General features: G+C 45.7%; 1 protein-coding gene across 4 annotated transcripts in view; it reads right to left on the reverse strand.

The window, feature by feature from the left end:
- Positions 1 to 4175, reverse strand: part of RAVER2 (ribonucleoprotein, PTB binding 2) — a 69837-nt gene extending 65662 nt beyond the window's left edge. For 3 of the 4 annotated variants that reach the window (XM_050961995.1, XM_050961996.1, XM_050961994.1), the window contains exon 1: positions 3954 to 4104. In XM_050961995.1, the coding sequence (XP_050817952.1) occupies positions 3954 to 4037 (84 nt within the window). In that variant the 5' untranslated portion in view covers positions 4038 to 4104. Of the gene's footprint in view, positions 1 to 3953 lie in introns of all 4 variants that reach the window. The other variant, XM_050961993.1, reaches the window with a different exon arrangement.
- Positions 4176 to 12774: the final 8599 nt, after the last annotated feature.

Below are 12774 nucleotides of genomic sequence, written 5' to 3' on the forward strand. Positions count from 1 at the left end.
TTATTCACGTTTTTTTTTCAGATTTTCACTCTACTTTTGTATCATGCAAATATATAAAAAATAACATTTTATTAAGAAAATACAAAACATTCCATGAGATATATGTATTACAATAATACATTAGTCTGTCCGTATATGCAAAGCTGGTTGTTGAAGTGAGGTTATATATTAGTCTAAAAGAGGGACACAATAAACAAACACACACACACAAGCTCTGTGTGCACATCTGAACGTACTGATGAATCTCACGCACAGCCCATACATATTTCAAGCTGTTAGCAGGTAATAGTTTAAAGATTTGACACACTGAAATGAGAAGTATCAGAATATGTTTCAGAACACAAGGAAGTACTCAAAAGTTTTTTTTTTTTTTTTAAAGAGAAAAGGATGAAGATGAGTGCATGCGCTGCAAATGGTGTGCCCCAATTATTAAATGTAAATATTTATAGGTTCTGTGTCTACAACAGTAAACTGTTTATTCAAATGAAAAGTTTTATTTGGAGATTAGCTATATATTGTTTTCTTAAACTCAGAGGTGGCATTGTGTTGAGTTCTGTTTTAGTTCTGCAGCAAACCACACTGATGAACAGTATTCAGTGCATTAGGCCTTGGCTACACTGGCGCTTTACAGCACTGCAACTTTCTCGCTCAGGGGTGTGAAAAAAACACCCCCCGAGCGCTGCAAGATACAGCGCTGTAAAGCACCAGTGTAAACAGTGCTGCAGCGATGGGAGCTTCCAGCGCTGCAAGCTAATCCCCATGAGAAGGTGGAGTACGTGCAGCGTTGGGAGAGCTCTCTCCCAGCGCTGGCGCTGCAACCACACACACACTTCAAAGCGCTGCCGCGGCAGCGCTTTGAAGTTTCATGTGTAGCCAAGCCCTTAGTCTACTGAATACTTTTTTCTCCTGTCTTTCCGTCCACCAAAATAAACTCCAGTATTTACCCAGAAAAATCCTTAATAGTTTTTTGCACTGATTTTCACCTTTTGTTGTTGTTGTGGTAATAAACACTGATAAATTCCTGGGAAATGCTGAATAAGATAAAATCTGAAAACGAAGGGCTCTATATCACTTAAGCAAGACTCTGTATCAGATGACCAATGTAATGCTGATTTTTTAAAAAGAGGTGATCCTGCCAAGTACAGGCTGGTAAACCTAACTTCAATACCAGGCAAACTAGCTGAAACTAGTGAAGAACAGAATTATCAGATACATAGATGAATACGATATTTTGGGAAAGAGTCAACATGGCTTTTGTAAAGGGAAACCATGCCTCACTAATCTATTAGAATTCTTTGATGGTCAACAAACATGAATAAGAGTGACACAGTGATACCGTGTACTTTGGACTTTCAGAAGGCCTTTGACAAGGTCCTTCCCTAAAGGCTCTTGAGCAAAACAGGCAGTTATAGAATAGGAAGGAGGTCCTCTCATGGATCAGCAATAGGTTAAAAGATAGGAAACAAAGGACAGGAATAAATGATCAGTTTTCACAGTGGAGACAGGTAAATAGCACAGTCCTCCAACAACCTGTACTGGGACCAATGCAGTTCAAACGATTCGTAAGTGATCTGGAAAAAGGGGTAAACAATAAGGTGGCAAAGTTGCAGATGATACAAAATTACTCAAGAGTTAGGTCCAAAACTAACTGCAAAGAGTCACAAAGGGATATCACAAAAGTGAGACTGGGCAACACAATGGCAGATGATATTCAATGTTGGTAAATGCAAAGTAATACACATTGGAAAACAATCTCAACTATACAAACAAAACGATGGGGCCTAAATTACCCGTTTCCCCTCAAGAAAGAGATCTTGTTGTCATTGTGGATAATTCTCTGAAAACATCTCCTCAGTGTGCAGTAGCAGTCAAAAAAGCTAACAATGTTAGGAACCATCAGGAAAGAGATAGATGGCAAGACAGAAAATATCATCATGCCACTATATAAATCCATGATATGCCCATACCTTGGATATTGCTTGCAGTCATAGTCGCTCCATCTCAAAAAAGACAGATTAGAATTGGAAAAAGTACAGAGAAGGGCAACAAAAATGTTTGGGATTACAGAACAGCTTCACGCAAGGAAAGATTAAAAAGACTGGGAATGTTCGTCTTAGAAAAGAGACTACTAAGGGGGATACAGAGGTCTATAAAAACATGAATGGAGAAAGTGAATAGGGAAGCATTATTTACCCCTTCACATAATACATGAAACAGGACTGAAATTAATAGGCACCAGGTTTAAAACAAACATAAAAAAAACCTTTTTCACACAATGCCCAGTCTACGTGTGAAACTCCCAGAGAATGTTGTGAAGGTCAAAAGCATAACTGGGTTGAAAAAAGAATTATGTAAATTCTTGGAAGACAACTGATGGCTATTAACCAAGACCGTCAGGAACATAACTCCATGCTCTAGATCAGGGATTCTCAAACTTCATTGCACTGCAACCCCCTTCTGACAACAAAAATTACTACACGACCCCAGGAGGGAGGACTGAAGCCTGAGCCCCGCAAAGCCAAAGCGCAAGGCTTCAGTCCTGGGCGGGGGCCTGTAACCTGAGCCCTGCCACAACCTAGGCCAAAGCTGAAGCCTGAGCTCTGTCACCCAGGTCTTCAGCTTTAGCCCCAGGCCCCAGTAAGACTAAGGCCAGCCCTAGCGACCCCATTAAAACAGGGTCCCAACCCACAGTTAAGAGAACCGCTGCTCTAGATGTTCCTAAACATCTGACTGCCAGAAGCTGGGACTGGATGACAGGACGGATCACTCAGTAAATTGCTGCCCTATTCTGTCATTCCCTCTGAAGGATCTAGCACTAGCCATGTCAGAAAACAGGATAGATAGGTACTGGGTTAGATAAACCATTGGTCTGACTGAGCATAGCCATTCCTATGTTCTTATCCTATGGGATACCATATGCTGGGAGGAAGGGGGCTTGGCAGGATCCTGTGGGGAGCTGAAAGTGGGGGCAGAGGAAGGACTCGGAGCGGGACCCCCAAGGGGCGCTGTGTGCGAGGGGGGGAGGCTTGGAGCGGGACCCCCGAGGGGCTCTGTGTGCAAGGAGGGTAGCTCGGAGCGGGACCCCCGTGGGGTGCTGTGTGCGGAGCGGGAGCTCGGAGCGGGACCCCCATGGGGTGCTGTGTGCGGGGGGGGGCTTGGAGCGGAACTCCCATGGAGTGCTGTGTGCGGGGGGGGCTCGGAGCAGGACCACCGAGGGGAGCTGTGTGCGGGGGGGGCTCCGAGCAGGACCCCCAAGAGGTGCTGTATGCGGGGGGGGGGCTCAGAGCAGGACTCCCATTGGGTGCTCTATGTGTGTGGGGTGCTTGGAGCAGGACCCCCGAGGGGCGCTGTGCGCGGTGGAGGTGTCGAAGCGGGACCGTCGAGGGGTGCTGTGTGCGGGGGTGGGGCTCGGAGCGGGACACCGTGGGGAGCTGCGTACGGGGGGGAGCTCGGAGCGGGACCCCCATGGAGCGCTGCATGAGCCGGGGGGGGGGGAGTCCGGAGCGGGACCCCCATGGGCTGCTGTGTGCGGGGGGGGGGCTCGGAGCGGGATCCCCATGGGGTGCTGTGTGCGGGGGGGGGCTCGGAGCGGGACCCCCGAGGGGCGCTGTGTGCGATGGAGGTGTCGAACCGGGACCCTCGAGGGGTGCTGTGTGCGGGGAGAGGCTCGGAGCGGGATCCCCGTGAGGTGCTGTGTGCGGGGGGGGGGGGCTCGGAGCAGGACCCCCATGGGGCGCTGCGTGCGGGGGGGCTCGGAGCGGGACACCCGTGGGGCGCTGCGTGGGGCGGGGAGCTCGGAGCGGGACGCCCGAGGACCCCAGCGATGTCGAGGATCCGCTCTCCAGGTCTCCCCTTCGGGCGGGCACCGGAACGGCGGCCGTCTCCTGCCTGCCCTGCCCTGTGGTCCCCCCAGCCCGGCTGGCTCCACGCCCGGAGCGGGGGCGCGGCGGTACCTGGCTGCTGCTCTCCTCGGGCAGGTTTCTCAGCAGCACCTTGCGCCTGTTGCTGAGCTCCCGGCGGGCGCTCTCCAGCCGCATGGCGATCTCGGGCGGGCGGAGGGACGCTGCCCTCCCGCCGCGCTCCACCTGCGCCCCCAGCACCGGCTCCCGCGGAGCCCCGGACAGCTCCGCGCCAGGCTCCGCTGCTGCCGCCATCTTGCAGCCAGAGACAGACATCCCGCCTGGCCGGCGAGCGCGCAGGGGGAGGGAGCCGGGCAAGGGGCGGGCGGGCCAGCGAGGGTGGGGAGGGGCAGCCCGCTGGTCTCAGAGAGGGGACCAGAGCCAGGTACCACGGCTCGCCTCCCCGAGCCTGGGACACGAGTGCTCCGGGCCCCCCTCACACCCGGCTCCCCGTACACCCCTCAGACCCCCCCCCCACCCTGAGTCTGGGGCACCTCTGCTCCCCGCCTGCCATTGCTCCCCCTCGTCCCCGTGCTCCCCACACCCCACTGCTCCTCCCTTCCCCCCACTGCTCCGCGACCCCCGTGCATCCCCTCTCAGCTTGTCCGTCCCACCCAGTGGTTTCCCCAGGAATTGAAAGTGTGGGTGTGTGCGGGGGGGGGGGGTGTGCCAGGTCCAATGAGATATGTAAAAGAGATATGAACAAAGTAAATGTTTTGTTATATTTGCATAATCCTAACATAAGGAAAATGCAAATTACACCAAAACACATAACAGATCTAGATTTCTAAAAAAAAAACAAGTAAAAATGTATTTAATTTAAATTGACTTCAGAAAAGTAAGCCATCATGGGATAAGCAGGCAGTCCTCTCATGGATCAGTAACTGGTTAAAAGATGGGAAACAAAGGGTAGGAATAAATTATCAGTTTTCAGAATGGAGAATGATAAATAGTGGTATCCTTGAGGGGTCAGTACTGGGACCAGTACTGTTCAACATATTCATCTGGAAAAATGGGTCAACAGTGAGGTGGCAAAAATTGCAGATGATACAAAATTATTCAAGATAGTTAAGTCCCAGGCAGACTGCGAAGAGCTACAAAGGGATCTCACAAAACTGGGTGACTGGGCAACAAAATGGCAAATTAAATTCAATGTTGATAAATGCAAAGTAATGCACATGGGAAAGCAATCTCAACTATACATACAAAATGATGGCATCTGAATTAGCTGTTAACACTCATGAAAGAGCTCTTGGAGTCATTGTGGAGAGTTCTCTGAAAACATCCACTCAATGTGCAGCAGCAGTCACAAAAGCAAACAACATTGGGAATCATTAAGAAAGGGATATATAATAAGACAGAAAATATCACGTAGCCTCTATATAAATCCATGGTACGCCCACACCTTGAATACTGTGTGCAGATCTGGTCACCCATCCTAAAAATATATATATTGGAATTGGAAAAGGTACAGAGATGGGCAACTAAAATGATCAGGGGTATGAAACAGGAGGAGAGATTAAAATGACTGGGAATTTTCAGCTTAGAAAAGAGATGACTAATGGGGATATGATAGAGTTCTACAAAAATCTTGACTGGTGTGAAGAAAGTGAATAAGGAAATTTTATTTAATCCTTCACATAACAGAAGAACCAGCAGTCACCCAATGAAATTAATAGGCAGCAGGTTTTAAAAAAACAAAAGGAAGTACTTCTTCACACAATATAAAGTCAACCGAGGGAACTCTTTGCCAGGGGTTGCTGTGAAGACCAAAACTATAACAGGATTATAAAAAGAACTAGATAAATTCCTGGAGAACAGGTCCATCTGTGGCTATTAGCCAGGATGGGGAGGGATGCAATACCATGCTCTGAGTGTCCCTCGCCTGTTTGCCAGAAGCTGGGAATGGGCAACAGGGGATGGTCACTTGATGATTACCTGTTCTGTTCATTCCCTCTGAAGCACCTGGCCTTGACAACTGTTGTAAGACTGGTACTGGGCTCTATAGACCATTGGTCTGACCCAGTCTGACCATTCTTATGTAAAAATTAATTCTAATAATAAAAATGTTTAGTACAGAAACTCCCCAATATAATGACCTCCCAAGATAGCAACAATGTGAGATAACAACCTTGGCAAATAATGCATTTTAAAAATCTTGGCCTACTAGGAAACATATTTATATAAGTTTCCATTCCCAGTCACAAATCTAGCATTCTGGAGCAAAGTGACTAAAATATAGTCCAACAAACAAATGTTTATTTAACATGCCCCTCACTTTTCACTCCACCGCACTCCACTCACTGGTGTTGTCCTTGGTCAGTGGAGATTCAGAGTTCAGAGGTGCTTTCACGTGAGTACACCTTCCAGGTGGGGGACAAGAAGGCACTTTGCTTGTTCCTCCAGCTGCTCACTGTTCGCTCTGGCCACGTCTGTTTGTTGTGCCACCGTTCACTCCACCACTCTGTTGCCAATGGCCAGGGCCGGCTCTAGCCATTTCGCCGCCCCAAGCAGGGCTGCACGCTGCAGGAAGCGCTCTGCCTGCGGATGCTCCACCGGAACCGCGGGACCGGCGGACCCTCTGCAGGGACGCCTGCAGGAAGTCCACCGAAGCTGCCTGCCGCCCTCCCGGCAACCGGCAGAGTGCCCCCTGCGGCATGCCACCCCAAGCACACGCTTGGTGCGCTGGGGCCTGGTGCCAGCCCTGCCAATGGCCCTGCACAGTCACTTTCAGCTGCCACCTGCCACTGTGACCTCTGCGAGTTGGTCTCTTGAGGTTCCACCAGCTCTCAGTGATTTCAGCTGAGGTCTCAGTGCGGGAACCTCGCTCGCTGCTAGTGCAGTCTGGGCTGTCTCTTACACAAAAACACTGTCCCCACAGGAACACTGTCCCCACAACAGGACTAAGCACTTAGACCTGATTGTCAGTGATTTCAGCTGCAGTGGTCACTTAACAGAACAAAAGACTATCTATGGAGCCTAATCAGCTCTGTCTTAACAGTGGAGAGGGACAGGTCCCCACCCTCTCTCTTGATGTCTTCAAATCATCACAGGCTACAGTTCTACTGCCCTTTAGTCATACAATAAGAACAACATTTCATCCCCCATTCCCCCCACATTCAAGTGATTTGTAACTCAACCCCAGCCAAAATCTATCACTTGGACAACACAGCTCTGTTTGCTGGATACCTAGGTAGATTAGGTGTGAATGTAAATATAATCTGGTCCTAAAGCCTTTCCCTGCAGCCCCAGCTCATCACTAGCTGTCAGGGAGAGCTCATTTAGACTTTGCTTACAAATCATCATTTGAAATTACTAGGTTGGCCAACATCACCGAAATGAATGCACTGGCATCATAAAAAACAGCTGTATAAGGAAGCAAGGAAGCTAGTCTATGTTCATACTTCTCAAATCTATTATACTTTTTCAGATACACATATTTTATCATACACTGTATAAGCTTTTAAAGTGTGTTTTAATGTTTCAGTTTAAATTCAGATTTCCAAACAGTCACCGAATTGGTATGTAACTAGCTCACAAAACTGGAGGGGGGGGTGTTGGGGAAATTCAGGGGGGGTGTAGGGAAATCACTGCCTCCACCACTGGAGCTGGGGGCACCACTGCTCCGTGCCCCCCATGCACCCAATCCCCTACTGCTCTCCAACCCCCTCGCATCCCACAGCCTGAGCCTGGGGCACCACTGCTCCGCACCCTCTACTGCTCTCCAACCCCCTCTCATCCCTTAGTCCACTCACCCACCCACAGTCCAAGCCTGGGGCACTACTGCTTCGTGCCCCCCATATACTCTGAGCCGCATGCATCCTTGAACCCAACCTCACCCCCTCCCAGTCTGAGGTGCCACTATTCCCTGTGCACCGGCTCCCATAACTCTCTGCCCCGCACTTCTCTCAGCCTCCCACCACTGCAGCTCCCCGTGCACCCTCAGCCCACTCCTCCCAGCCTGGGATGCCCCTCCTTCTCCTCCTCCTCCCCCCCCATGTCCCTCTGAACCTGCCCCTGTACATCTCTGCCCTCTGAGCTTGGTACACTCTGCACCCTCACTCCCAGGCCATCCACACCCCACTGTTCCCTACTCATCCCCCAGACTGGGACCCCACTGCTTCCTGTGTACCCCTCAAAACCATCCCCTCTGACCCTGGGACCCCACTGCTCCCCACACGCTATGCCCCCTTCACTTCCCCAGACCCCCACTGAGCCTGGGATCCCACTGTGGCAACCCACCCCACTGCACCCCAGTAGACGCCTGCTCCTCCCGCACACCAAGCCAAGCACCCCACTGCATCCCCTCTGCTCCCAGTAGACCCCCCTCACACACCTACAGAGCCTGGGACCCCAATTTCCACCTTCCTCCCACTGGGTCTGGGACTCCACTGTACCCTGCCCTGCCCCTCAGTGTACCCTCTCCGCACACAGTGACTGAGCTTGTGACATCACTGTATCCTGGCCCCCCCTCCTCCTGGTAAACTCCTTCATTCACCTACTGAGCCTGCAATCGTATTGTAGGCCCCTGCACAGTGCACCTCGTTCCCCATCACCCACTGACCCTGGGGCGCCACTGTTGACCACCAGCCCATGGTCCCAGGATCTCTACTTTGCCACCCCAGTCTCACTGAATGCCGCTCTACAGGATTCCCACTTGGAACCTCTTCTCCCTGTGAGCACACTACATCCCACTACCTACTGCACACTTGGGACTCCCTCTATGCACACAGCCTGTCACCCCAATTTTATCCCCAACTATTCAGTGCAGCTGGCACATCACTTCACCCTTTCTGTATTCCAAACCTCCATACACAATACACTCCCTCACAGCAGGAATCCATTGACCTCTCCTCTTATAAATTTTTCTCTCTCCCTAGGTCTTCCATAGAAAAGGGTAAAAAGCCAGATGCAGCTGAAATTTGTACAGAGATAAATATAGCCAGTGCTATTGCATCCATAAAATCTACACCCTGTGCTTGGCTCCACCAAGATCCAGCACCACATAAACTTGTTTCACCCCATGCATATTTGCTCTGATCCCCACATACATCTCTAGGACACCACTGCATTCTGCTTCACCCTATATCCTTTCAAATTCTGCATCCTGTAGCTCAAGATCCCACTTTGCCATGTCTTCCACTTTTCCCCATAATACACAATTCCCCATGTACATGCCCTCAGAAACAACTGAAATGGAATCAGTTGTGGGGGGACAGCTGCTTCACAGCATGAGTAATACAACAATTTAGGACAGTAAGTTAGCAAGGATACTGTATCTTATTGAAAATGCAGGGACGATTTTAGGTAGGCAAAATATAATTACCCAAGATGGCATTTGGCCAAGACACACTTCTTAACATTCCCATTCTTGTGTAAAGTATTATGGGACTATGGTAAATACAGATTATCTGAATTTTTGGCACTATGTCTCATTTGATAGATGCCCCCTCCAACAGAAAGTGTCAGGTCATTCTAGTTTTTATAGTACATCAGTCTGTATATTTTCTAAGTTACCTATCACCTCCTTTTTAGTGAAGCTAGAAGTAATTGAAAAATGAGACATTTTTTAGAACATTTTTGTTAAGAATTTTTGTAATTTTTTTAACCAAATCTAATAGAAACATTTTAATTGCTTTCTATACTTTTTTGATTACCTTTTTTGCTGAACTGACAAATCATCTGCAACACTACACTGTAAACTGGGACACATTTTTTAGAACATTTTTTGTTAAGAATTTTTGTAATTTTTTAACCAAATCTAATAGAAACATTTTAATTGCTTTCTTGCTTGCCTTTTTTGCTGAACTGAAATCTTCTGCAACACTACACTGTAAACTTTTAATTACTTCTAGTCTCTAACAATGATTTTTGTTATGGAATTTCTATTATGAAGCAAAGAAAAGTCTTCTTGAAAGAAAGAAGGAGCCAAATTCCAGTACAACTCTGGTAAGGTAAAGGATCAGATATGAACAAGTTATCGGTGTGTCAACTGACTGATTAGTCCCAATAATTTATGGCCCCAAAATGCTTTGTTTATTAGGCCTAAGAAGTCTCTCAGTTGCATGGTTTGGTGCATCTGCCTGTCAAAGTTGAAATCCCGTATCTATTTACTGGTTTCTCTTTCAAGGAGATCGTATGCTCTGCTAGTGTGAAGAAAGGAATAGAAACTAGAGGGATCTTGGGGCTTTTATTTCCTTATTAAATCCCCTATGACGTCAGTTAAAACACTTAACCTCTCTCTGGCCATGTCCACACGTACAGCACTGTAGCAGCACGTCTGGTGAAGACGCTCTATGCCGATGCGAGAGCTCTCCCACCTGTGCAAATGGCAGAACAGGAGCACTTATATCGGTGTAACTTATGGCACTCAGAGGGGATGGTTTATTCACACTCCTAAGTGACATAAGTTACACCAACATAGGCCGTAGTGTAGACATATTTTACTTATCTCAGATGAAAAACTACATAAAAAAAGCTGGACTTTACTGAAAGCCACATGCTGAACTGTGTAAATAAAGTACAGTAGGCCAAAACCTAGACCAAAACATATATCAAAGCATCAGTAGTGTTACTATATAAAGGTATTTATTAGACTCTCCCTCCATCTGGAACATTGTTTGTTGCATTGGTCATGGCACAATAGGAAGGATATTAGTGGAGACAGGCTACAGCACAAAGGCAACAAAACGATAACAGGTCTCAATTATATAAAATAAGAGAGGTCGGGGTGATTTCCATTGGGTTGTATTTTTAAGGTGAAAACAGATTTTCAAGAAGAGGTAGAATAAACTTGGGAGAGAAATGTGTCACACTAGTGATGGTTTCAAGCATTTGGCAGTTATCGAATAGAAGAATATAGGGGTAGCACAGTTTCATACAAAGCACCAGCTATGTGGTACAGGCTTATATTGTTAATGTTAGCGGATTTACAAATTGTTATTTTTATTACAATAGAACTTAGAGGCCTCAACCACTGATAGTAAAAGTTAATAAAAAAAAAGGAAATTAGAAAAATACTTTTCACATGACTATTCTGTTACTAGTTCAGTCCTTAATGGCAATAGATGCTCCAAGAAACTTATAGTTACAACAGGGATAATATCCAATGTTATACAAAATCCTTGGGAAAGATAAAATCTGCCAATGAAAAGTGTTAATTTCTTCAAATGAGGCAATTTTGCCAGACAAGGATTTTCATATCAACCATCAACTGAAATATTGATGCTAAGTACTATACCTGCAAATCAAGTACACAAACAAATCATGTGGCTGACTATTTAGAAACTGTATTTTTTGGACCATGAAAAAGTTGATAGCTCTACTAAAAGTACTGAAACACTTCAAAGATTCATTTCCAGATTAAGTTATCATTCAGTTGTGGCTTTGCTTTTTTATTTTTCAAGATATAAGCACCATATAGCAATGAAATAATCAGATTTTGAGAGCAGTTAAATTATTGAGCACACTAAGAATATTCTTACTTTTAGCAAATGGATTCTGTTTTAGTTAATTATATGTTATTGACAATTAATCCCCCTATAATGATTACCTTCTCAACATTTGCTTACTTTATTGGCTTTTACATGGGCTGCAGGGTATCGGAATACAGGTAATGGAAGATTAATGTGCCATGCTAAAAGAAATGGTTCAGAAACAGTATAGTTTTATTTCATTAGTGGAATAAAACTAATGTCAGAACCTATTGTACTATGAGATAAGGCTATCAATTTTTTTTCTTGTTTAGAGACATTTAAAGAGATAAAACTTTCAAATAAAGATTAAGCAAGTATTAATTACTTTGATCATGTGAAGCTAGTTGTATTGACAGAAAGGACTATTAAATTATTATATGAACATTGCATTTTTCAAGTCTCATTCTATAAAGTGTTACATTCTCAGTAGAGATCCAGATTGAGTACTTGGATTCACACTTAGGGCCCAATCCAGCAAATACTTCTGCATGTAACTTTAACCATTGTACTACTCATCTGAGTAAAATGACTCACATGCATAAATCTTTGCTGGTTTGGGTATTGCTGTGGGTTGCCTGAAACTTAATATTTTTATTAATATTTTTATTTAGCTATGTGCCTGAAGCAAAATCCCCCAAACCAAATCAAAACATTTCTTATTTTCTCACCTACATCAGTGTAACCCCCCATTGACAATGGAATTACTTCCCTTTTACACTAGTGCAAATAAGAGGAAATTATGTTCCCTATAACTCTATGGGCTTGTCTACACACTGAAATTTCCCAGCATAGTGATACCACTATAATTATACTGCTGTAGTTACACCAGTATAAATCCCCCTGTGGATTTGCTTATTCCAGAATAAGAGTGCTTTTTTCCAATGTATCTTATGTTACTTTGAAAGCAGTATAAAAGAGTTACAGCCCTAAAACAGTTACATTCTTACTTACCCTTGTGTAAACTGGAAATAATTCCACTGAAGTCAATTGAATTACACTCTTGTAGGCAAGAAGGGAAACAGACCCATCTTGTCTGGATTTGGTTCAGGGCCATACCTGTAATCTAAGTCCTATATATGAATATTCCTAAATTTGAGAATTCAGATCTGCATCTGAACTGTCTTAAATTTTGGGGTGTTCCGATTCAGCCTAATACAGAAATAGGCTTGTACTGTAAGTGTTCATAGGCCCATAATGTAGGAAGTAATTTGGTTCTTTAATGTATTTTTACACCACCACAAATATATATAGCATATTGATCACCGACACACTCACTCATGAATACAACTATACATTGACATGACATGGTCCTTGGATTGACCCTACACCGCATTTTGCTAAATTTTAATCTTGAATTTTGACTTTTCCTCTTTTTTGTTATTACTATTTTAAATCAAATA

This window comes from Gopherus flavomarginatus, chromosome 7 (assembly GCF_025201925.1).
Source record: "Gopherus flavomarginatus isolate rGopFla2 chromosome 7, rGopFla2.mat.asm, whole genome shotgun sequence".
NCBI lineage: Eukaryota > Metazoa > Chordata > Testudines > Testudinidae > Gopherus > Gopherus flavomarginatus.